General features: G+C 44.0%; 1 protein-coding gene across 2 annotated transcripts in view; it reads right to left on the bottom strand.

Moving 5' to 3' along the window:
• Positions 1-25,227, bottom strand: part of SESN3 (sestrin 3) — a 43,871-nt gene extending 18,644 nt beyond the window's left edge. Inside the window, exons 1-2 of one of the 2 annotated variants that reach the window (XM_030476959.1) lie at positions 24,964-25,227; positions 1,889-1,954 (exon numbers count right to left, since the gene is read on the bottom strand). In XM_030476959.1, coding sequence (XP_030332819.1) covers positions 1,889-1,954; positions 24,964-25,065 — 168 coding nt within the window. In that variant the 5' untranslated portion in view covers positions 25,066-25,227. The remainder of the gene's footprint in view (positions 1-1,888; positions 1,955-24,963) is intronic. The other variant, XM_030476958.1, reaches the window with a different exon arrangement.
• Between the last annotated feature and the right edge of the window lie 1,742 nt (positions 25,228-26,969).

Genomic DNA, 26,969 nt, shown 5'->3' with positions numbered 1-26,969 from the left:
TGCCTCCTTAGTTTTCCTTAAGATTTTTTTTTTTTTTACCATTGGAAATTTATTCACACACGAGAGATCATTTTATTTCAGTTACTACTATATACCCCTCGCTCCACTCCAAGGAAGCCTCCTTCTTCTTCAGCAAGCGTATCTATCTCCCATGTATTTAGGAGATCTTTGTCTCGTTTAGTAGTTTCTTGGGGAAATCATATTTTTAGTGTCCCTGGTAAGGTTTCTAATCTTCTCTAGCTTGCCAGGAGTTTTCCTTGTAACAATACAAGTTATGAAGAAGAAATTCTGCTGACAAAATTGAAATATAATCCTGTAGGACTGCACCGTTGCTATGTTAGGCATAGCAATATGCTACATTATTGCTTCTGAGATTTATCTCCACCTATATTACTATCCTTTTCACACTGTATATATACTTCCTCCTGATTTATTACCATCCGTGGATCCACAAACATGTTTTCTTATTCTGCTTATAAAGCTTTATGGTACTTTAACAGGAACCTTTACAATTAGATTGTTATTGCTCTGTCCATATTCCTTCCATTATGACAATAAAGCAGGCTTTGACACGAGCAGTGTTATTATAAAGATTTGCGAGATAGTCAGTGTGTTACTAATCTCTAACTACATTCTTCCTTTCCACTGTATTATGTCATGCCAAGGAACAGAGGAAAAAGGTGTTTGTTTGCTTAACAAACAATATTTCACATTTGTTTGTGATACCGAATAGCTGTTTTACCCATACAGGTGGAGGTTCCCTCCTTGTACTGGGTAACCACTGGGGTTACTCCTTTCTGAGAGCTACTCAGTGATTCCTTGCACCCTTGGCTAGTGCCTTCACCAGGTGCATCAGCTGTGAAGTAAATTAACTAACAATTGTCTCGAAATATATTACCATTTTAACTACAGTTATTTTTCTACTTTTCATATAATTATTGACTTCTTGAGAAACATTGAGTTATTACAAAGTTTGACTTCTCAATTTCATCTCACATTTCATGTAAGAGCGAAACCCTCTTCACAAGTTTGGCTGGCTGGAACTCATTCTGCTCCCCTCTTCTCAAGTCTAAAAGACTCTTTCTGACCTCTCTTCCCTTTTGCTTCCGTATGTTTTCTTGTTGCCAGCCTTTTACACTCTGTTCTTCTTTAAATTCAAACCTTGCCAGTAAATAAGTGTAAAAAGACCCGAAGAACAGCAGCTATCTCATCTTTTAAAATGTCTTTTTGGCCCTTCTAGCATGTGAATTATCTGCTTTTAGGAAGTGCTTAAAACAAAACAAAAGGTCCTGGTTTTACAGTTGGCCATCCCAAATAATTAATTGATTAATAAGTAAGACTCTGTGAAGTCTGAGATCACAGAGAACAGCAGCATAGCAAAGTTTCTACTTACTGCAGCAAGCTACAAATCAAGGCTTAAGTTGAACATTAAATCATGGGCAGAAATCTTGAGTTTGAAGTCAAACCGTACCTTTCAACCATAAATACTCTCAAGAACCACAGTTGTGGTCTGAGTTAAGTCATTATTTTCAGGTTCTCTCAAACTGAAGGTCAGACACAGCTCTGAGAGCTATATAATCATGTTGCTGCATACTGGATAGGCCTCCCCTTAGGCCTGACATTAAGAGAAGTGACCATCCCGCATGAGAATAGCAGAGCCACTCTCTATTCCAGGAGTGCTGGCAACCGAAATGATGTCAAATGGCACCATTTGTGTGGAAGGGCAGGGTGATTCTTATCCACTGGAGCCTGCTCCAGAGAAACCATCACTTTTGCTTGCAAAGGAGCTCATCTGAGTACCATAGACAAGCAGGATCATAAAACTGTCCTTCAGTATTCCCATTTTAAAAGCTGCCACCTGCCCAGCCCAGCTAAACCGCGAACTTACTTCGTTCTCTGGTATAAAGGCACTTGGTCCTCTTGTCAGCGGTGGGGAGACTTGTACTCTTTTTTCCTGCAAAACAGTCACATAACTCGGTCAGTGTCAGGAAGAACATATTCACGCACTTTATCTCATGAGATCTTCAAGGCCTGGATTTGGTTCTCTTCCCAAGGCCACGAGGGTGTTTTACAGCCTGCCAAGGAGCTGAAGCCACCACACCGTGTTGGTTAGATCAGTTTTGCAACCCCTGTACTTTGCACAAATGAATGGCACCAATTTTGGTAGGGGATAAGACAGAAAAAATAAAAAAATCTAATCCTGACTGATTTACAGACCGGCTTGAAGATACATGAACAGCAGCAATAAAACATTTGGTACGATATTAAAATTAACCATTTACTGGATTGAATGGAAGTTTGGAAAGTGGAGGGGGAAAAAAGCTACACTCAGTAAGTGATAAGCAAGATACCGTTTTCTTCAATATCAGCATGTAACGAGATCCTCAGTGTTGAGAAGAGTGTCAGCACTTTGCGTGCCATATACTAGCATGAAAAGCACAGTCCATGCAACCCCAAGACCCAATTAAAGACTTCTCCTAAGAACCTGCTGAAAAGGCTGCCTTGCTCAGCTGCTGAGCCCAGAACTCCACACGCAGCACAAGCCTCGGTGTGCAGACCCCAGCTAGAAGTCACAAAACACCCTGTGAGAACGATGTATTTAGTACAGAACCATCTGACAGCGTAACAAGGGCCAGAGGACTTCTTTGATTTATTAGTGGTAAGAAACTGAACTAAGATAAACTGTGTTTCATAGCGTGATGGTGAAGGGAGCCTGGGGAGACTGCCTGCTCCTCTGGTTCACCAAGGGGCAGGACCAGCACTCTCCACATCATTCCTGATCAATGTTGGTCCAACCTCCTCTTAAAGAGGTTCTTCCGCCTCCCTCAGTCATTTATTTCAGTGGCTAACTCCTCAGATTGTTAGAAAGTTTTCCTTATGTCCTACCTGAACTTCCCTTGCAGTAATATAAAGCAGTTGCTTCTCATTTTGTCTTCTTTTCCTCTTTATGGTTATACTCTACCTCTCTGGGAACTATGGCTACACACTTTCTCAAGTCCCTAACTGCGCTGCAACAGTGGTGATTCTTAATAAGTTATCCATCAACAGCAGTATCAGACTTGCATACTAAATATTTCATGCCCCTAATGCAAAAGTCCAAGGTTTTCCATAACAAATGGCCCTTAAATACCTCTATGAGGGGGGCTTAAGCTTAACTGCCATGTGCATGAACAGCAGCGCTGGTCCCAGAAGGAGCGTGCCACCGATTTCCACACAGGAAAATGAAGCCACTGGAGCTGCGTAACTATTGTCCTGATCTTTAAAAACATCCTGTCCTTTCTAAATTAGATTATGAAAAAACATGCAAAAAATCAGCAGCGATTATTCAGGAAAGATGTTCCAAAGCAAACTCTTGCAGGACAATTACATTTGTGACTTTGTAATAATTAGCTGCTAGAAGATGCAGAAACAAGCTGGATCTACTGTATGAAGCCCGGCAGCCAGAAGACAGCTTACTGCAATTGCTGCCTGCTGTCCCAGCCCTCAAATCCCATAAAATACTTCGTATGATTCAAATGTACTCAGTCTAAGGTAAGAAGACAGGGTGTAGAGAGAGCGGGTATCTGCACACGTAACCCCTTCCTCACACAGATACACGAGGCACAGGAAGACATCTTCTAGCTTGAAATATACAATCCTGACAGCAGCCAGTCATTTCTGCCAACATTAAAAACAAAAAGTGCTGTCCAAGATTACTATTAAGGTTGCATTTTACATGTTTTATGAAGGTTATCTGAATATTAGTTTAAAACCTTCATTTCATACTGAATAACCTGGAGAAGCAGCTTGCATGAGAGAGACAACCTGGATAGCTGCAGACTGCCAGCTCTCGCTGGAGCACAGGTCCAAACCAGAGCTGAACCACTGCCTTCCCCATCTTGCTCTCTGACCCATACCCTGCTTCTTCAGCCTCTGCAAAGAAAACCTCAAAGGCCAGAGCAGGGCAAAAAAATGCATACACCACTTCTAGCAGGAGATGGGCTCCATTCTGCTGTTTCCCCATTCAATGTGACTGCCATTGACCCTGCAGATAAGCTACTGCTGAGAAAAAAAGGAGGAAATGGTACTTGCGTGGATGAACATAGGCAAGTATCTCCGATTCCTGTGAACGATGACAGAAAGCCAAAGAGATAGTCAGACATGAAAAATGAGGTGTGTTAAATACACTACAAAAATGACAAAACCCAGCTCCTTTTGGGTGGTGGCAGTTCTAAAAAACACAAGCCTGAAAAAAATGGGCAAAACACCAAAACAATGGAAAACCCAAACCCTTAAACATGGTAATTCAAGTTGGTGAGTCTAATCACAGCACACTTCCAGGGAGCTGTTTTATTCTACATTAGAAGCGTAAACTCTTCCCTTCTATTAACACGAAAGATTATTTTGCCTTCACGCCAAAGCCTTTATTTTATTAAAACTGGTTAAAACAAGCTTGTCAGAAGAAAAGGAGCAAATATCATCTGGTTGCACAAGTTCCCAGGATGCTATTAATAAAAACATGGGAAGTTTGCAAGCATTAAGAATGATAATGTTGGCTTTGTTGAGCTGTAGATAAGAACCACTGTTTCTGGGCACGCTTTATCTACGACAGTGATTTAAGGCCTACCCAAGAACCCAAATATGAAAAAACTATGTATGGGAAATAGAAAGCAACATTGCAGATATATGGTCCTTTACAGACAAAGCTCTTGCAAAGCTGCTTTTTTCCCCAAGAAAGCAGGTTTGTTTTCCTGTCCAGGTTACACTAACTACCACCAAGTCAGCCAGGGTCCCAAATATCTTATTCGAAATTGGATTCTTATGCTAAGTGGCTGAAGCAAGAAACAGGTTGCTCAGCAACTAAAGTGCTGATTATCAGCCATTTTCTGCTTCATGTTCCTCCAGAAACACATTGCTGGAGTATAAGCAAGTTACCTTAAAAGGTTTGCAACCAATTCCATCTACATTAAGCCTAGTGGCTTTTTGGGGGGGTTTCTTTGGAAGGAAAAAGATGATGAAGAGCTTCAAAGATAAGCAGAGAAAACTGAGCAGGTTGCTGGGAGAGGGACCACTGCAAGCAAGCGCCTAAAAGTAGGTTTTGCAGTGGCACACTGCAGTGATGGACAGCAGAATGATACCTCTGCAGACCACAGCAGAGCTGCTGCAGAAATCCATGAAGAATCAGCTCTAAGCACACTTCATCTGTGACTTGCTTTCTGTCCTTAAGCTGCCATTGCAATAGTGTCGGGAGCTTTCGCAGGAATTTTAACGGTGACAAAGTGGAACCATTTCCCATTCACGTGTCTATAATTTGCAAGAAACACCTTCATCCTTGGGCGAGCTCTGCCCAAACCCCAGAGAGCCAAAAGCTGCCACTTGCCATCTCGGGGGGTTATTTTTAGCTGTGGCACTGACTGCACACCCTCCCTGCAGAGCCAAGAGCCCACGGGCACTGGGACATGGCACCTGCATCTCAAACAGTTGCCGGGCTGCTGTGGCAAAGGAAGGGATGCCAGAGCCACTTGGCTGTGAAGCCCAAGCAGGAGCAATCATGAGCCAGTGCTGGGACAGCACGGTGGCTATCCTCTCAGAGCCTACAGCAAAAGAAATAACCCTTCTTCCTCTTCGCTATCACATGAGTCACCACGTCCTCAGGCTTTAAAGAAATGGCTATTTTTAGCAAGCTGTAAAAGGAGGCAGCTTGATGTGAGAACAGAGCCGCTCACTGGTGGGGCTGATGGAACAGCTGGTTTAGGAAGTGCTTCTCGATAGCCATGAACACAAAGCATAGGACAGAAGCAAGTGGTTGCACTGATGAGGGTGTACGGGGGCTTCTAACACATGTGGCACATAAGAACCATTTCAGCCTGAACTCAGTATCAAGGTGGTCATGCTGCAACTGGGGGTGTGTGTATGTGTAGATCACTGTGAAGAAGCATTTTGCACCTCAAGAGGGAATTTTCTGAGCCATGGCAATGCTGCCACTCGTGTCCCTGTGAACTCCCAGAGCAGTGCAAGTGGATGGGCAAGAACCTACAAAGCCTCCTCTCTAACAAAACCTGCCACCACCGCAAGGAGATCAGGATAATAAACAGCACTGGATCACATATAAAGCCTAAGGGCATCCCAAGATTAGCTTCTTCTGAGGAACAAACTCTTTTTCCTAAACAACCATGATTTTTTTTGGGGGGGGGCCGGAAAGGAATGGGTATGTATTTCTTATTTATTTCACTGTTTCTTATATCATAATCTACAAGCAATTTTGCTACCATCTAGCATTTCTAAGGATCTCTGTTATTTAAATTCATGGTCTATGTCTTTATAATACACTTTATCAGCTGTGGCAATAATCTGAGTCAAGTCTGTCCCTGGGACACCTGGGGGAGAGTGGTGAACTGGGTGTCCTGGTTTTTGAAACAATTTCCATAAAGAAAAGCCAAAAGCCAAAAGAGAAAATGTGAAAAGGAATAACTGGAATGATGCACATGTTATTTGCTGACAGTGCAGTTACTTCATGACTGACCCATTCTTGTAATTAAACCCGGGACCTATCTCCAGAAGCAAGAGATGTTCAGCACAAACAATGTCAGAATGTTAAAAGAGTTCACAAAGCAAAGCCCTAGCCTACAGTCATTTGTTAAGGGTATTTCAAGTGATTTTGCAACAGTTTCTTCCTCTTAACAGACTGTACAACTCCAAAAATGCAAACTAAGCAATAAAGATGAAAATTAGCAGAGGAAGTCAAACAGTAGGAAATCTTTTTTATGGAACAGCATTTCAAAATACTTAAACCAGTCACTTTTAACATTAAGGATTTGGCATCTTTGTGCCTAACAGCTGATGAAGTGGTGCAAGGAGCTGGGAAGAGAGCCAGTGCAGCACAATTGATAGGGAGCTTTTACTTTGGTAACAGGTTACAGCCCTTTTGGATTTCACACAATAAAAGGAAGCCTATCCCAAGTTCCCATCCCTCCACCAGCTATTAAGAACACAATCCACACTAATTAGAAACCACAGGGCAGCAATTTCTACCCAAGCCAAGATGGATGGCCAGGCAGCAGAAGCCCAACAGCGGTTCCTTGATCTTTGAAAGATCCCTGGTACACTCAGCCTACAGGAGAAAAACTCAGAAGTGAGCACATAGGCTTTTCTGCCAATAACTATCTCCTTTTTTCATAAAGAAAGGCTACACCTGCAACCTTTTTAGTCCTACTTCTGTCATATTAATCTCCTTGTCCTGGAGATAATGTCTATTAACCAAAACCAACCTTCAGCTCCAACTGTGAGCAGACTGGCAAGGGCTGCAATTCAAACATCAGGGTAGCAGGTATGCTGCAAAACCCTTCTTTATTTAAGAAGCCTGAAATGTGTTTTGCATTTTTGTCAGAATAGTCCTGAATATATCAAGTAAAAGACACTTAACCTTAAGGTAACTGAAGTACAGAGTACATCTAACTGAGAAAGTAAAGCTGAGGCTCCTGAGTGGAAAAATGGGAAGGTCTCGATGACATTTCCTCAACTACAGGTGCCAAGTCAAATCTAGACATTGATTATTAACACATGAAAAGGATGAGAGACAAACAGCTACTTCTTCTACTTCCTTGTTACTAGAGAATCACTTCTATGTCATTTAAGCCAAATCTCAAAATCTGAGTTCTCCATGTCCCAATCCTTATCAGATACAGAGGGTGAAACTCCAACTGACCAAACACAGATGCCCAAATCACAGTTACCCAGCTGGATCCGGGTTACAACTGAAAAAGAAAGGTAATGTCTAACTCAGGATGAGATCAATTGCGAACTGTGCCATGGGAAGGCTTGTTTTCCTCCAGAGACTAAGAGGAATCCATGGCTAACGAGGTCAAATGTAGAGGTCTGAAGATAGGCAAGACACGTACCACCAGCAGACAACAAAAGGTCTTCTAGTCTACTTCAGCCTTCAGGAAAAGAAAAAGAGAGAGAAACAAGGCTTCCCTCCTCAGTCCATGGAGAACCTCACCTCCTTCCCTCCCCACACACACAACAGTAATACTGGAGTTAGTGTGGTCCCCAAGAAGTGCCCTCAGGACAGATCTTGTGATCATCCAGATGACTCAAAATCCTACCAGCAGGAGAGAAGAGTGTTTTCTACGTTTCAACAGCATCAGGTATCAAGAGCAAAAGCTACAGTGGAAAACTTCAATAGTTTAAGCTGGGACTTGTTTTATTCATACCTTGGCCCACTTCCACCTTCAGCTTTAGCCCAAGTCTGACATATTGAGACAGACCTATATTATCTGGTTTGGGGAACATAAGGCTTTAGCCACTAAACTGGCAAAACTGCATCGAGTTAATCTGCCTCATCATCAGTCAGGACAGCAACATTTGCTAACGAAGAGCCTCTGAAGCAGCACAGCATATCCTTTAATCCACAGCTTCCCATGCAGAGGGCTGCCTCATCCTGCCCGAGCACAGCCCATCTCACCAAGCCTGGTTTTGCTCTGCCAGCAGGGTCCCACATGCCTGGGGGGCTGCATGCTCAGCATGGGGAAGGGCAGCAACCGTGGTCATGCATGTGGTCTCCATCCTCCTATGGAGAGACTATATCAACTTCCCTATTCGGTCCATGCAGCAAACCACTGCCAACAGGTAGAACAAACATCTGATAGAAAGCACAGATAAACCAGCAGCTGCTTTGACAGGCCTGAATTAATACCTGTATTAACTACAGATAGCACAGCCTTTTTACAATACAGTAATTGAATGGTTAAATACTTCAATTCATAAAGGCACACACATTTGATTTATTGGGCGTACTGCCAATCAGAGAGGCATATCTGGTGGATATTAAAACACAAACAAAAAAAGAGAGAAAACCCCCTAGGGTTATGTAAATCCATCATGTATCTCTGGCAGAACTGCCTCCCAAGAATGCTCTACAGAATTTTTAATAGAAGTATTGTCTGAAAATACATGCCTTGTAAACAAGGAAAATTGAATGGTATTTGTCCATGCTGTAAATGCATAATGGCATCCTTCGACTGTGAAGAAAGTGGCTTAGTTATGGGTTTGGTTTTTTTTAAGCATTTCGAAATGGTAAATGTTCAAAATATTAGATTAATGTAAGAGCAGTACACAGCAAAATACTCCAGGAATATATTTTAAGGAAAATATATTCTTGGAGTATTTAAATATAAATAAATATATTTAACGGACTCCACTGAAATTCATGCTGGAACATTCTCAAGTGCTACAGCATTCCAGCAGAGATCATCATCACTAAGAGTTTATAGGAAGGAAGATGCGTTTAACTGCAGGTTACTATAAAAGCAGACTGGGAGAATTGTTTAACCAGGGACTGGCACTGAGGCCACATTCTCTTACCTCTCCTCTTTGGCACTGCCGTCATACTCATTATGACAAAGAGCAGAGAGAGACACAACTCAGGCACAGCGTGCCTTAAAACATTTAGATTTAGACTTTTACTAAGGGTAAGACTCTTACAGTCACGTCTGCACCGTAGCTGCTAGTACAACTGCTGCTCTTCTAGAAATACTGAAAGCTAGCTTAAAGAAGTCCTTGGCTTAGAGGAGTTTTAAAGAAGTCCTTGGTTAACAGTTCCTATGTCAGGCAGGCATGCGGAGCTCAGCTGCACAACCTGCTTGAGAAACCAGATAAACGTTAATCCAGCCACTGCTGAGTTTCCAGTTGAAATGATGAAGCTAGACAGGTCAGACTGAACAGTAGCTTAAAGAGATCTGGTCACAGCAAGTAGAGAGTCCTACCTTTGCTCTTTGATGGAAAAAATAATAACAATATCCTCCTCTGATTAGCATCTCCATTCCCCCGCAGTTGCAGGGGAGGAAGCTGGGCTCTGACCTCTGCACCAGCTCGCTAAGATTGTTTCCTCCCCAGCTTCAACTACTTGCATGACAGAGGCAACAAGGCTGGACTGGCGTCCTGACCACAGAAGGTATTTTGCTGGCCGTGTTAGTCAAGCCATGTCCATGACCATTGTCAAACACTTCGTATTTACTAACTACCGAACACTGAAAAACCTTTACTAGCAAAGTGTGGAAACTCACCACAGAGTTCAATACCAGAAGGCAAAGGTTGAGGAACTTTCCAATGTGAAAAGCTGTTTGACCTGTGGCCATGAGATCTCAGACCATACAGTCCTGCTTCCCAGGCACTTCCATTACTTGTCACCAAATATTTCACCGTGCAATGTCACTGCCTGGTTACAGCTCTCGCTTCTTGTAGCCCTCCTCTTAAAATGCAGGAGGTGATGCTCTCTGCCTGCCCCCCCGAGCAGCCAACTGGTGAAAACCATTGAACCGGGATGTTTAAGGGGAAAGTTTGAATTATAGCAGAAGAGCAGCACATCTGTTGCACAGGAGCATTTGTTACTTGGAGCATATCACAGGTGCTTCTTTGCTGCATCTCAAGGAAAAGGCAAAATCGCAGAAGCCCCAGACTCCAGAAATAAACTCACCACGTGTCCCTGCTGACACTCCCTCTTGATAAGTCTGTGTCCTTGCAGTGTATTCAGCTCAATAGAAACTACTACTGAGCAAATAAATAGTGTCCCAGAATACTCTGCTACAGAAACATGCTCCCAAGCACCTTTCACTTACCAGGTACTATATAAAAACAAATTCTATTTTGAGACATAAGAAAGTCAAGCAGATGGCAGAAGCATAGGTTTCCAAACTGCTTTTGCCACACGCTTTATGTACAATGATCATAGCAGTTATTTTAAATCCATGTGCGGGAACTATCTTCAGAGTTGTGGAAGTAACTTGCCAAGATTCAGAAAATCAAATCCTCTCACCCAGATGAAAGAGGGAAATGTGCTCAACTTAGTACTGGAGCTTCCCCAGCCAGCTTTCTGCCATCTTTTTCACATAGGATTGTGAAACACAGTAGCTTGAGTCTTGGAAAGCAACTCTGAACTGCTGAGCTTGCTGTCACAAGCACGTCAAGCTATTTTAATTGATTGCCTCCTGGCTGTCACAGTCCATGCATAGTGTGCTTTTACCACCTCCAATAAAAGGATTAGGAACCAACCAGCAGGTGACAAGCTCAAGCAGAGGTACTTAACCTTTTCCACAATGCAACTACGCTGTGCAAATCCCTGCAGTAAGATACCATGGACACCTGAAGTTGGCATGTGTTTAAAAGTGAATTGTTTGAGCTTATGGAAGAGAAATGCATTAACATTTATTAAATGTATGTATATTAAATATAACACCTCCATCTTAGGAAGTTTTCAAGTTGCAAGTACTTAGAGACTGGCAGACAGTGCTGAGGGAATGTCACAATGAACTTGCTCCATGTTATGTCCTCTTCCTTAGATACCCTCACTTTGGCCACTGTCAGAGACTAGGACACTTGAGTTTCAATCTGACCCACTATACCTGCTCTAACGCTGTTATATATCTGCAGCAGATTGGTTCAAGAATCCTACTTAGTCTACAATTGCTAAAAAAATGAACCCTATTTTCTAATAGACACAGGAATTGGCATCACCCAAACAGGGAGCTGTTTTAGCTAAACTGGACCACTGTAGAAACAAGCATCGTGCTAATCCAGGCTAAAAGATGCAGCCCACATTACAGAGCTCCTTAGTGCCTGGGTGAGCACATTCCTACACCGTCTGTCCAAATCAGGTGGTATCATATCATTTAGGTATCATATAATTTACTTCCTAATCTGGAGTTCATTACACTTCAATTATTTACTAATACTGTTTTTAGGAAGGAAATGTTATTTTTCTCCCTTTCTAAATGCGCCTCATCAGAAGCTACATCACTTTAGATCTGAAAAAGGTGACTCAAAAAAAGCCCTTAAGAGTTAAAATATAAGACAACATAAATATGTACCCTCCCTACGCACCTGATGGGCAGATGATGTTTGTTTAGATTGACGATATGTACCTGAAAGAATTTAAGCAGACTTTGGCTATGCCACCTCACCATGAAGAACTTCAGCTAAGCTGTTCACATTAACATTCAAGCTGCCATAAACATATTAAAACAAGAGGCTGATATAAGGTTTCTAGTTTGTAGCAAACAGAACTTAAAATTTTATAAGTTAATCCATTGGAAAAGCTTTTTAAAAAATTAGAAGCCCCCCTGGCACAAGTTTCTAAGGCAAATGCCCATGTACAATTGATGACCACTGAGCATCTTTATTGCAGTTCAAAGAACATAAGGAACGCTGACGATGCTGTTCTCAAAGCTCTGCCTGGAAAGGGACAGACCCTCTGGACATCCAGAAGGAGCAATGTCCTCCTGCTTCAAGAGAAGCACCTTTTTTTACCGTCTTTCTTTGGTCGATGACTCAAACAGAAATAACGTGCCAGACAAAAAGTAAAATCTCCCTGACTAACGCGCTTTACCTTTAGCCTAAAGGTACAATTTCCAAGAGCAAGCGCCTTGCTGTCTAAGCCAGGAGTTTAAGCCTTTTTTGATTAGTTGACTCGTAAGCATTTTTCAGAAGGAGGTGGCATCTGCACCATTCCTCTAAGTTTACTGAAATAAGTTTTCATACAGTCTCCTTGAAAGAAGTCCAGAGAAACCTTAGAGGTGCTAGGGCCACAGATGGAAAACCACGGGTGAGCTCGCTTGATTCTTCACCTGATAGGAAATCCTAAAATAGTCACCAATTAGAGCAAATTATTTCTCCAAGGAGTCTTGTTTGCAAAGGCTGGAGACTGCCTGACAATGAGCAAGGAGCTGACATGCTAACTGGTTTATATTTGATTAGTCTGGGAGCGGTCTGGGCAAGAGACTGACAGAGGAAAGGCTTCATCTTGGAAGCACATTCAAAAGCCAGCAACTTGCTGGAACTACCGTAACAATAGTTACAGTCAGGCAGATTCTTCCTCTTTTTCTTTTTTTTTTTTTTTTTAGAGAACATTTTGCATTTTAAACTACATCTTACCAAAGTGAGTCACTACTGAGATACAATCACCAAAACACTCTGACTTAATGCGGCTGAGCTGGTGGCAGCAAAGACCTAAGGTACAAATGTGTTTTCCTGAGAGAGCTTAAAAGAGATGCTGATTTGCAAAAATAAAGACTCGTAACTGTTACAGAAGATTTATTGCATGCAAATACAGAGACATGTCCAGAGACAGATCAGCTATTCCTGCTCTCATCAGCCATCCAGGCCAGCAGATTGGCAGAACTTCAGCTTTACCTCTAACCTCAGAGCTGACAAGTACTACTGTCTCCTTAGATTACTGCCTACACTTCTACTAAGAGGACTTTTGGCTACATTTTAGTGACTTAATCACTCTACAAAAAAATCACCAGCAAGTACTACAGAATAATAAACCCACTTGCTTTATACCCTTCCTGAATAAATACTTCTGTGGCTATGGAAGAGTGATTAATGCTCATAGTCTAATGAGACCTTCCACTGCTCCAGTCTACTTGTCCTTTTTCTGAATGAAGACACCAAACCCAAACTGAGACCTCTGCATCACAGTAATCCCAGCTCCTAAGAGACTCATTTACAACCTTTATCAGTGCCCATCGTTGCTCTGCACAGACAGAAGTTAGACCATTCAATGGGTATTCCAACTTTCCTGGGAAACGAGAACCAATGCTGCAGACCTAGCTTCTCAAACAAGACAAATTACTCATGATGGATGGCTGGATGCTGCCTGTAAGTATTCATGAGGCACAGCTTAACCCGAAGGAGTGTCCCATACGAAACAGCAACAGCACTGGATAGTCAAACTGCTTTTGCTTGTACTGCAAGTTTCTGTTGGATAAATAGGTCAAGTAACTACAGCTTTATCTAACAGCCTTTGCATAAGTGACCTAAAGAGCAGGGGCATGGAAGGAGACCTTCCTTCCACCTCCTCTCCCATTTTGCTTTTCTAAGCAAAGTGTGAAAGACAACTCCAGCATACTCTCCCTCAGTGCAGAGCGTTCTCTTTCCACTTGTCCTGCTCAGGTGTGCAAGCACCAAGCTCTGTCTCCCCTGAAGAACTACAACGCTGGCTGCAGGCTCCTTCAGCCTTTAATTACGTTACAGTTGACCTTTTCAACCAACACACCTTTTCTTCTAACTGCTTGTGAAGCACCAGCACTGAAGCGAGACAAGTTTTAAATCACTGGCATAAAAGTTACTTATCTCAAAGCAGGTTCTACCTGCATGAGCCCTGATGTTACTGCCTCATCCAATCTTGTCCCAGTAACACAAAACTTATTGAACAGTTTGTCTGAGTTTTCTGGAAGGAACAGAAGATGAAAAAAATGTCTTAATTCTCCTGAGTGTTAATACAGCATAAACTAGTAGGAGTTCTTCTGGTTCAACACTTCCACTGTGTTTGTTTAAATGTAGTGACTGCAAAATGTAAAACTATTAAATATGATGGAGGAACAGAATAAAAAATCCTATGAGGAAGATGACAAAAGGCTACATCTGATTCTAGTAGAGCTTTAGAGCTTATCTTCTGTATTTCAGAGGGAAAAGCTAACCAGTCAAAACGACCTGTTGACTAATGAGCATCATGCACCTCAAGTGTTGTTTTAACTCCCTTCCTACCATTAGGGCCTGGAAGTTTCCACCACAGGATGTTTCTACTGCAGGATGCTCACAAAGAGTCCTGATTCAGTTTTCCAGCAGCAGTGCTCTTTGGCAAAAACCTCTCCAACTGAGTTAAAGAGGATTTAGAACATGGGTGCTAAAACAGCTGCCATAGCATCCATTGGGCATTTCAATCAGCCTTTGGAGGAACAGAACAAGCCAGCTCATAACTGGGAGAGAAATGCGGTGCTTTAACTTTAAATTTTCATTTATAGTGTGTGTTATCAACTTACTACTACACAAGAACAGTGACAACTTGTGAACTTTAACAGCATGCTTCTACCTCGTATACACTTCATACTACGTAGAATGTATGTGCATAGCCACTCTAAAATCCAGATTATGGAGTCAGGGGTATGAGTGCTTCCACATAAACAATTGCCTTGATTTTCTAACTCTAAGCTACTTATTGCAATCAGGCAATGAGTGCTCAGTGGAATAACCAAATCCTGATGCTGATTTCCAGGGAGGGCCAAGGTTCACTCTGCTCGCTGAGCAGCCAGTGGGTATTTGCATGCAGGCAGCAGAGCTGATTTCAAGACACAAAGCATAATGTAGTAAAGCAACATTTCAAGTGTTCTTCCACACTGGATGAGATCCAACTGGTGTCAGGTAGAATATTTAGACAGCATGTAGGCGCTCCGTTTCACTAGAGGTCTAATCAGATTTCCAAATGCTAGAACAAATTACTATTTCCACACCTCTAATCAGCAACAAGGGTGCTTTACTGAGGAGAATGTCAATCAACTCGGAGGGCATATTTTTTATTTTTCTAGTTAATAGGGATAATTACATTAAAACAGATTTAGAACCATATGGCCCAAACCCCTCCAGATACATTTAGCCAATAATGCAACTATATTCCCTTTACCACATGCTGAAGCAGGAGATATTAAACATATTTACAAGCACATGCTATTAAATTAGGTTCAACGCTGTTAAGATACTGTCTTATTAAATAGTTTTTAACTGCACAATTCATACAGAGGAGAGAACATATGCTGGCATTCAGTTGTTTTGTTGGTATCAGCCAGAGCAAATCCAACGCAGTAATGAAGAGCCCGGAGACAGATGAAAGATGATTTTGAGTATGCAGCTCTGTACTGCTCTACAAATGGCTTACACCAAGATAGCTAGTACTTCTTCGTTATCACCAACAGAACTCTATTTTACTTAGGCTATGTGAAATTGGTCAGGAGCACAAATTCTTCATTCCCAAGTAACCTCCAAGTCACATTTAATGTTGTGTGAAAACGTTACGTGAGGAGTCATCCTTGCAACCATTCCCCCTTCAAAGGAATAATTTAATTGATTCTTTAAAGTATCAACTGACTCTGAAACAATTTACAACTCTCTGTAGTTCCACGTCAAAACTAAAATCAAATCTAATACGCTTTAAAACAGATACACAGTTGCGACGTATTAGCTGTATTTATGAGTTTATTGCTCATTCTGAATAGATGAAAACCTGATTTTAAAGTCACCTTTTGCTTTTCTTCTGAACGTCTTCTGCGCTTGAAGAGACAGTAGAGACCTATGGTTCCACATCATTCTCAAGAATGCAATTTCTCCTGGCTTTCATACATGTTAAACTAACATTTGTGTATGTGGGAAGGCTTCAACCACAAGCCAAGGGCTGGTCTACACACCGACCACACAATATGGAGCAAGTCCATAGGAACTTACTTCTTGTGTGATGCAGGCTTATCACTTCAGTTCTATCCTACCCACAACACATGAAGCCAGGAATACTTCATATTCCTCTCCATTATTATTTATTATTATTATTATTCACCTGATTCCCTGAGGAAGGGGACTGCAGGTAGCCTCATACTGTTACCAAGTTCACCAGGTTGGGTGCTGAGCTCAGAATCCATTAGATATCCCTTGTTGGTCTAACAAAATAAGATGCTTACCTTGAGACAAATACGAGAGAGTCATTAAGAAGAAAAAAAAGCAGTTGTTCAATCAGGAGGTTGTATGTGTTTATCTTACTCTAAATCAGGTAACCAGGGACATTCAGGAAAGACTTAAGATGTCTTTCTAGACTAAGAGCACGAACTTCTCTCTCCTACTCTGAACACCATCACTTGCACCCAGTTCAGCCCTCCCCAGCACTGTACCCTAGAAGAAGAAAGCCCTTCCTTCAAAACACTTTACTTTTAATTTAAATAAGATGTGACAATGAAGATACTTGAATAAATCAATGGTTGATGAGGTCTATATCAAGAACAAAATAATTTCTTAGCATCCTAAACACGTAATATTCACTACCATCTACACTGGTATTTTGCCCCAACCGATAGTCATTCAATGTCTGATATGCAAGAAGCACCATAGAAACTTTTAGGTTGAAAAAAAACCCTTTAAGATCATCCTATAATAAAATTTTGAAATTAGTGGTTGAGAGACATTTCAAATTAATACCCCTTGATCATGGCCTCCCTATTATTAGTAACACCAGTTTGTCCAGAGGGGCATACCAAGAACCCTATAAAATTTCTTAAACTATCCCTAACACATTAAATGGACTGACTGATAGATAAACAGTCAGAAAAAAATTGTTTGTGCAGAATATCCCTACCTCCCTGTAATGGAATTTCACAAGATATTTGAGTCATCTGCATTATGTTCCCTATAGCTTCTACTTAAAGCACACAGACTACCAGGCTGGGATGCAGAGACAACAATGGGAAGGACCTCTGCATACAAACAGGAACACCTGCAAAGAACAGAGAAATTAAACAGCATAAATTATTTCCATACAGGTTTTTCCAAAGCTGATGAGGTGCAGTTTCTCATTAACTCAGGTCTCCCCCCTGACAATTCGAATTTCTTTTCTATTGAAAACACCCCTTTTCCCCCCAGTCTGTCCTGACCCACTTAGACAAAAGCCAATATTCAGCTTGGCGAAGCAAACTATTGCAATCCCTCCTTATTCTCCAGCCCTGAAAATGGAAATATGATCATAAAATCTCCAGACCAACTCCCCTAGCTACACAAAGCCAGGGGAGAATTTTACCATTATCTTCTCTTGCTGAAATCTCCTTAGCCAGACAAAAAGGTTCAAATGAAGAACCAAACGAGTATTAACAGCTCCCTCACCAATGTGGGAGAGAGGAAAAACCAAGGATGCTCAACGAACCATATCATGTTTTTCAGATTTCAAAACATCGCCACTTAGAGAGATGTGAGATTTGAAGAGCTAATTAAGTAACATGCATAAATTTAAAGCAAATGCTCACGGAGTCCACATCTCCAAACCACAGCTTGTGATTTGGCTAATGCAACGCACCACTCTTACCTGCAGCAGTCAGTCTTAACAGGGGACAACCTCCACGCTTGGCTAACCCACTCCCAACACTAACCTCAAAGTTTCTTTTGAAGAAAATCCTCCTCCCCACTTTCTTCCCTTTCTTGCCTCCACTCCCTCCCTGTAATTCGGGGAAGGCTGTGTTTTTGCTTTTGTTTTTTAAAATAAAAGTGACTATTCCAAACCAGTGTGGTTCCTACGAGGCCTCCTTTGCAGCTTTCCATTGCAAAACAGCGTCCTTCACCAGAGGTTCACTTCACTCACGCCACTCTCATTACAGGTCTAATGAAAATGTAATAGTTCTGCCTTCTTATTTTCAGCCCATACAACTAGAGAGGTTAAAGGAAAATATTTTATACTAGCTTTTAAGGTGAAAGTGGAAGAACCCAGGAACCCTCAAGACCAGCACACACGTGCAAAGAGCAGTAACACTGACTGATTCCAGGCAACGAAGCCAATAATTACACAGGGAATGGAGAGAGAAAAATTATTTAAAAAGGTTTTTTAGCTCTGAAAAGATACAATTTTCTGCAAGACTCATGAGGATGGGGAAGAACAGAAACCATAGACAGTCTTAACTGCCCTAAAAGGTTGGGTTTGTTGCTCTCGGTTTATAGCTTTACATTTTGGACCCTCAAAGACCCATTTTCTCTCCCAACTGCGCAAGTGGGTTTAGTGGAGGAGCGACCCGAGCTGGTTTCACCACGGCAGTGCTCCAGGGGACTGGAAGACACAAACACTGAAGGCAGACACCATGTTTTACACAACAGAAAGTTGCTAAAATTAGAACCAATACAAACACAGTTGGGTTTTCATGACAGACTTTGCAAATCACTTTGAGAACTCCTTCAGGAAGAGGCACATTGGAGATTTAAAGCCACCTAGGCAGCCGTAAATTAAGACAACTACAGTGTGAGGAGACTATTATTAAGAGTGGTCAAACTATGGAGACATAATTTCATTTTACAAAATAAGATTCTCTGTGACAGTCAGGTTTGTTGGGATTTCCAAACCCAACTACACTATGCAACTCACAAATAAAAAGATGTTGCCTTATGGAAAACCCAGGCTGTTTTCCAAGCAAAGGCATAGCAGTTTTCATCTGGTTATGTTCAGAGTAGATTGAACCAGGTTGACTTTCCTCAAAATAGCTGAGATGTCCTTGAAAGGCCTCTTGATTTCTACAGAACAGGTAACAGCATCTCCATGCACCTTCATGACTCATGGTGACACATATTTTAGCTTACACAGGCTTATGAGACATGACATTAGACTATTTTTGGTTCACTTTTGGGCTACTTTCTTACTCTCCCACACAGGACAATAAAATGAATGAAAGTGTGTCTTTTCTTTGGGTTTTTTGGGGTATGACCTCAGCTCCCTGAGCTCAGGCTTGTGCTATTGTAAGCACTGCATCATTTAATGTTGCTTACCCATTTTTCTATCTTAAAAAGCAGGTGCTTTTTTTGACAGCACCAGAACTAGAACAAACTCTTCCAGAATCTCACACCTCTGGACACTTCAATTTTCCAGCCTAAATGTATTTATGACCATTTTATATCCATTTACTCTTGAGCTAATTTCTCCTCACTGGCTCTTGCCATCTGATGGATGTATTTATAGACAGGGATCATATCCCCTCTCAGCCTTTGGTTCTGCTGGATTAAAAAAAGCAAACTCTTCTAGTCTTCTCCTGCAAAATCAGTACTCCCTTTCTCCCAGCACCCAGCCAGCTCACCTCTGAGCCTGTTTAATTAGGGTCCATCCTTCCTGGCTTTCCTCCTCCCCACCAGCACTGCCCTGCAGGGTGAAAGTAAGCTGCTGGTCCTCCTGCGCACTGACATCCTTCTCCTGACTCTTCCAAGGAGCTGCTCTTATTAAAAGTTATGAGTAACAAACAGCCAAGCCTATAACTCGTGCATTTCATACCACTGCATTTCACTCCACTTCTAACTACACCAGTGCTCAAGGTCTCCCAGATTTCTGTGAAATGTTCCTCTCTTTCCTTGAGCCAACAACATTTACCCTTTCTGCTGTGTGTATGTCTTCTAGAAACAGTCACACTCTCATTGTGATTTGGGACAGTTTTAAACCAGATTAGCTTCAAGCGATCCTTTGAAAACCTGCTCTCGGCACAGTGACTTCTCTCAGCATGGTCCACCACCATCCCCAGTCCCAGCATTTCCCAATCACTCCTCTATAATTATCAAGAACAGGAAAATAGACAAAATGTGTCAGATCAAAGGTCCCCATTGCCCAGTAACCTGCCAGGGGACAACAGCAGACATGCAACAGCCAGGAAAGCATACAGACAGTATACCGGAAAGTGCTGCTCTTTCCTATTGACAGACTTTGTTTGATTTTTTCTGTTATGAATTTGTCCAAATACTTTTCAAACCCAATTAAACTTTTTTGTTATTTGGAACATTTTGTGTTAGTAAATCCCAAAGTTTAATTTGAACTGACTTGCTAGTGCAGCAAGGAGTTCAACCTTTGACATTACATTAGATGTTTAATTAATGAAGTCTACATTCAGTCCATACAAAGCTTCCAGAGGAGGACACTCTAGAAGATGTCTTACCAACAGAAGACTACTACATTACACTAGTGTGACCTACTTCTGCAGGTATCATGTCATACATATTTTTTTCACCTTCAAAGGAGGTGATTCTCCCCCTCTACTCTTCTCTGGTGAGACCCCACCTGCAGTGCTGCATCTAGCTCTGGGGACACCACCACAAGAAGGACATGGAGCTGTTGGAGTGAGTCCAGAGGAGGCCACAAGGATGCTGCGAGGGCTGGAGCAGCTCTGCTCTGGAGACAGACTGAGACAGCTGGGCTGGTTCAGCCTGGAGAAGAGAAGGCTCCAGGGAGACCTTAGAGCAGCTCCAGTGCCTAAAGGGAGCTACAAGAAATCTGGAGAGGGGCTTTTTACAAGGACAGGTAGTAACAGGACAAGGGGTCCTGTCTTGTCTAAGGGGTCCTGTCTAAGCTGAAAGAGGAGAGATTTAGATTAGACACTAGGAAGACGTTCTTCACTGTGAGGGTGGTGAGACACTGGCACAGGGTGCCCAGAGAAGCTGCGGCTGCCCCATCCCTGGCAGTGTTCAAGGCCAGGTTGGACACAGGGGCTTGGAGTAACCTGCTCTAGTGGAAGGTGTCCCTGCCCATGGCAGGGGATTGGAACTGGATGAGCTTTAAGGTCCCTTCAACCCAAACCAGTCTGGGATTTTATGATTCATGTAGCTGTACACTTTTCCATCAAAATTTGCTTTAGTAACTCAGGGTGATGAGGAGCACTGATAATTCTGTCCATCATGCCGATGGCTATTTCCCTCTCACAGGATCACCCTGATTGTGTATGTCTATGAGAAATGGGAACATATCCTGGATTTCATATACCTTTACCCAGGACTCCTGCACAGAGACTGGCTCAAACCAGAAGGGTCAGCTAAGCCAGGTTCACCTCCACCTTGCCAACAGCGATGGATCCTTATAAACCACACTCCCTCATCACCCATTTTCCCATTGCCCATGTATCTCCCTCACTGAAACCTAACACAAACCAAATATTTAATCCTGGAACCAGGATGTTTATAGTCATTTTCTTTTCTATCCTACCAACTTGTATGTACATGTAAAAGAACCTTTTACTTCACATGCTTTGCAATTTGCAGCTAAGCTTGAAGAGTTGGCAAACTCTCCCTGTTCCTACATTTCCTGACATATCAGGATTTTTCCATCCCCTGAAGACTTTTTGCTTATTCCTAAAAGCCTTCCTGAAGCAGTTATTTGTCTAGAGAAATACTGAGCCCTTCCTATATACTCTCCTCTTGCTTACTCGGGCTATTGATTCTGTTCAGGCAGGAGACCCTGGGGTTTCCATCAGGCTCCAGACCCCCTCCAGATTTATACCCCACGGCTCCCCTGCCCAGGGACTCCCCTAGACGTTGCATTTTCAAACATGAGAGCTGGATGCTGTCCTGGTTACTGCAATGGCAGCAACTCTCAGCCACCTCTAGGAAACACTTGGCGACAGCACTCGTATGCCATTTTAAGCACTTTCCCTACTGATATGCCACAGTTTTGTTAGAAAGCCTGCCCATCAATCCCATGAACCAGAGCTACTCCTCTTGTTTTGCTCATTCTTCCATTTATTTTAAGCTGAGTCAAAGCATCAGCCTTGGCTCTCTGTTCAACAAGCTCACTCACCAAAGCCAAACCAGCATCATCTATTACTGGTTGTCTTCTTTTTTTATTCCCCAAATCAAATGATGATGTAGCTGTCCTATCTGTGACTGCCTAAGCACTTCTGATTAGCAGCAATTGTTCTGCAAGTAGATCTGGTTATTTAAAGTGTCCCATAACAATAAACCCAACCGGAAATTGTATCTTTTTAATATGAAAAACCTTCCTCATAGGCAAATGCAACCCATGGTACCATAGCAAGTTTCTAGCGTTATCCTAATAGAAATTTATATATTAAAAAAACATAACTTGGATTGATTTGAGATTAGCTGAAACCTAAAGCATTGCATCTAGCTTTTGCTGTTTCCCTGCTGAAAGAGAAACTTACCTTCACTTATGAGAATCCAAAACCTGCTAGGCTATTTCAAATTTCATTACATCCCACTGAGTAGAAAGCTTCCTTTCCCCCTTATAATTCTGGTATCAGCACTGCCTAAACTGTGAGCGTTCGTTCAAGTGGCTTCAAGTAAAGACTTAAGACTGAGGAGGGCAGAAGAGATTCAACATGTTTTAAGGCCAATCATTTTTCCAGTGTATTATCACATGAGCATTAAAAAAACCCCAACACCATCAAAAGAACAGATGAGGCAGCACTTAGCTGAAGATTATTACTCTGAGACTCAGGTCAAATTTGCATCTCACTTCCACCAAGCCTTTCTTTTTTTCTCGTTTTCTACTTGCATCCTTGCCAATGAAGTGCAAAAGGTTAAAGTTTACAGTGATTTTTATTACACCAACTTTTAAATAATTACAGATGTAGTCAGAAGCTTTGTACTTGTGCTTATTGTCCAGCCTAAAACACAGATGCAAGGATGTCCTCGTACAACCACAAAACACCCATATTTCAAGTGGGTTTCATGGGCTGTCACTCAGTTTCTTTTTTTCTTTCCCCAGTTTTGCAATGAAAGTAGTTGAAGCAACCACAGACAAAGCAGGACAGCGCTGAGCTGCCTTCCCCAAGAGACCCAACCGGGTACTTAGGTTTTACCATCACCCTCCCTAAATGATTAAAAAAAGAAATAATAAAGTAAAAAATAAACCTAATCTGGCAAGTTTCCTGTTACCAGAAAAGCAACATCTAGCCCTGCTGTGTTGCTGTTTCCCCCCCTCACCCTCTGATATTAAAGAGGTATCCAAAGAAGTCCTAGACAGCAGGATGAGACTATGGCTTCAAAAAAATTCAATAATTTAAATTTAATTTTAGATCTACAAGCGCTGCCAAGCACCACTTTATTTGTCAACAAAACATTTTGATTATTTGGCAGAACAAAGCAAGCTCCCTCCCTGCTTTTCTCCACAGACATATTTGGCACCGGTTAATTTGTATGTATTTAGACATATGTCAAGTCTGAAGCTGTTTCAGGCTTTAACCCCACAGAACTTCTCTCTTTTAAGTACTTGGGTTTTTTTTTTTTCTTAAAGCAGTAACAGCAGCAAATTAAAGCCAAGAAGGGATTCGATCCTGCAACGAAATGGTTAAAAATCAGCCTCTGCTGATGTGGGCTTCTCTGATCCATTCCATTTCTCGCAAGCTGAGCTAAGAGCTGAGCACCAAGTATCAACTGTAACATGATCCAAGAGTTTATGGAAAAAATAACTGCACATACCAAGCATGCACATTTAATAAGATTTTGTTTCCATTAAAATATTCGAGAAACACGATTTTTTAAGATCTGCTTCTCTCCCCGACTGATTTTTCAGCGTTTCTCCTCCCCCCTTTCCTAAACACACACCTCCTTTCCAAAAAACCAAACCCTTAGAAAAAAAAAAAGAAGAAGAAGAAAGAAAAAAAGCAGTCCTACTGCAGGGAAGAGAGGCTTGAAAAACAACTTTGATTGGCACTTGGCCTGACCCACAGAGGAAGAAAAACAGTTTTTGGACAAAGAGCGCAAATATTTGAGCTCATTGACTTACAGGCTTTTCTTAGCACTTGCAAGAACCAACCTGGAGCAGAATGTATGGGGAAAGAGACTGAATTAAAACAAGCCCCCGGACGGCTCATCGCGTTCATCCCGGGCGCTCGGGCTGGCTCGGCGCGTTTGCACAGCTCAGCAATTTTAATTCATTTGCGCTGGACAAACAAAAAGCACCTCAACTAATGCTCCCCGTTAAGCAGATGTCGGGAGGAGGTGGTAAAGGGATTAACCCTCCTCCTGAAGCACCCAGGGTCCGGCAAGGGAGCGACTGGTGGCTGCAGGGATGGGGGTTAGCGGGTTGGGGGGGAGGGGGGGCGAAGGGGCTTTTTAGGGTGTTTTTCCCTATATTTAAAGCTGTGATTTGGGATGCCCCCGCACAAAGACTGGACGGAGACTGCGGTGATGAATTCTGCCCGTGAAATACGCGGATAAACTTTCCAGGCGCGGATGGGCCCCATTTCAACCCACTCCCCCGCTATGCCATAGGGGAGGCCGGGCACCCCCCAAACCCTCCGGGTGTGGGGGGGCGCAACCCTGGGCAAGGGCAAGGTGACACCCGCCCCGGTGGGGGTACGCAATGGGGGTGCGCGACCTGGCACCCCCCGGCACCGCTGGGGCCGCATCCCCCCTGCCCCACACCCACACCCCCCACCTCCGGGCAGACCCCCCCCACTGCCCCGGCTGCCCCACAGCCCTCACCCCACAGCCCCCCTCCGCTGCCCTCCATCCCCCCGCCCCACTGCTGCCCCATGGCCCACTTCTCCTCGCAAACCCCACCCCCCCCCACAAGCCTCTGCCCCATCGCCCCGCTCCAAGTCTCTCGCTCCCCGCCTCCCGCTGCCCCTCACCTCCCATCGCCTCACAGCGACCCCCCCCCCCCCCCCCACCGCCGCCGCCGCCGCCGCCGCCTCGCTCCGGTACCTGTCTCGGCACCTTCCGGCAAATGCCGCACACCCGGTACTGTCCGGCGGCGGAGGCGGCGGTGGTGGCGCTGCCCACGGGGCCTGAGCCGAGGCGGTTCATGGTGGCGGGGAGCGCGGCGCAGGCCGGGCGGGACGCGGGGAGGCGGCAGCTCCGCTCCGCTCCGCTCCGCGCCGCTCAGCAGCCCGCGCCGCCGGCCGCCCCCATCCTCCAGCCGCGGCCCCAGCGCCCCGCTCCGGGCCGCTGCCCCCCGCGCACACCCCTGCGCGCTCCGCCAATCCGCGCCCGCCGCCACGCCCCCCGCCGCCGCGCTTGGCCAATCAGAGAGGCAGCAAGCCGCCGACCAATGAGCTGAGCTCTGCCCGGCTCCCATCTCCAGGCAGCCTCCGAGTTGGGGCGGGGAAAGGGGCGTGGCCTCGGCCGCGGAGGGGCGGGGCCAGCCGCGTCTCTGGGCAGTGTTGGGGAGAGGGGCGGGGCCGGCGCCTCGGCCGCGTGCCTCTTGCTGGCCAATGGGGTGTGCTGTATGCAAATGAGGCGCGGCAGGCCCCGCCCCCGGCGCGGGTAAATGGTGGGGGGGCGGCGGGCGGCCCTCGAGGGTCCCGGCGCTCCGCGGCCGCCCCGGGCCGTGTCCGAGCGGAGCCGACCCGCTCCAGAGCCACCCCCGGGAGTCACCGGTGCGCTGGGAGCGGGCCTCAGCCGCCCGCCCCGCCGTGCCCGGGGTGCCCCTTCCCGCAGCGGGTCCGCTAACCGGGGGCTGCTGCCTGGAGGTGGCCGCTCGCACATGCAGGGACGAGAGCGCGGTGCTGGCAGGCAGAACAGCGTTAGGTGTTTGCTTTAGGGGAGCGCTGGGAGCACGCATGTGTGTGTGTTTGCCTCGAGAAGCCGGGATTGTTAGAAATGATGAGTCAGGGTTTCTAGGCTCCATGCTAATGCACGGAGATGGAGTGTGTAATTAGGACAGAGGCAAATCTATCATCTGCAGCCTGGGATAGCTGGGGTATAAAGCTCTTCTTTACACCACGGCATCACCAAAGTTTGCCTTGTTTGTGCGCTCATCTCTAGGTTTTAAATACGCCTGTATGAGCTTTAACATGTCCCACTGACATAAAACTTTACTATCGGCCATTATATAATTCCTGTCGTGAAAGATGATGGCATAGCTGGATTTGATTTCATTATGGAAACAATGCTACAGCCCTATGAAATTTCCAAGCAGATTTGGGGTGTTGCATACATTGTTTTCAAGGTTTCTCCTGGCAAGGCACTTGTAAATCAGCTGCTTGAGAACTGTCATCTGCTTTGCCTGGGAATACTTTCTGTTTTTGCAGAATGAGGCGTTGTGTAATTTAGTCAACTGGCTGCCTACAAAGGGCACAATGCAATTAGTGATTTACATCTCTTAAAGGGGACTGATTGTACCTAGATCTGCCTTTGAGAGCTGCTGGAAAACTTCTCAGATCAGACTTTGCCATCGTAAGTAGAACCCCATCCACAGCAAAATCCTCCTCCATTCTTCCCCTTCCATCCACAGCAAAATCCTCCTCCATCCTTCCCCTTCCATCCATTTCCAAAGGGATCTTTTCCTCAGGCGGAGCTGCCTTCTGCAGACAGGCGCTCTGTGGACTCCGCTATTGCCAGTCAATTCAGTGTGGAATGCATCCAAATGTTGCAGTCACAGGCAGCCATGCAAAATGCTTGGAGAGGAATAAATGGAAGTGGGTTTCTTTTTCCAAGCAGTGTCATAGAAATGGCATCCCAATGTGAGAAAACAGTTTGCTTGAGTGTAGGTACTTGCTGTGCCAAGTCTGAATCCCACGTGCTGCAGCATGGTGCTTTTAAACCAAGTGACAAAGGGGAGCCAAACAGGTTGGTTGCCATCGTCTAATTTGAATGTAATGCTAAAATCATAGAATTGTTTAGGTTGGAAAAAGACCTTTAAGATTATCAAGTCCCAACTGTTAACCCCGTCCTGCCAAGTTGACCACTAAACCATGTCCCCAAGTGCC

Source organism: Strigops habroptila, chromosome 2 (assembly GCF_004027225.2).
Source record: "Strigops habroptila isolate Jane chromosome 2, bStrHab1.2.pri, whole genome shotgun sequence".
In the NCBI taxonomy this organism is placed as follows: domain Eukaryota; kingdom Metazoa; phylum Chordata; class Aves; order Psittaciformes; family Psittacidae; genus Strigops; species Strigops habroptila.
Note: the sequence above shows the minus strand (reverse complement) of the source record. Positions and strands in the feature narration are given on the sequence as shown.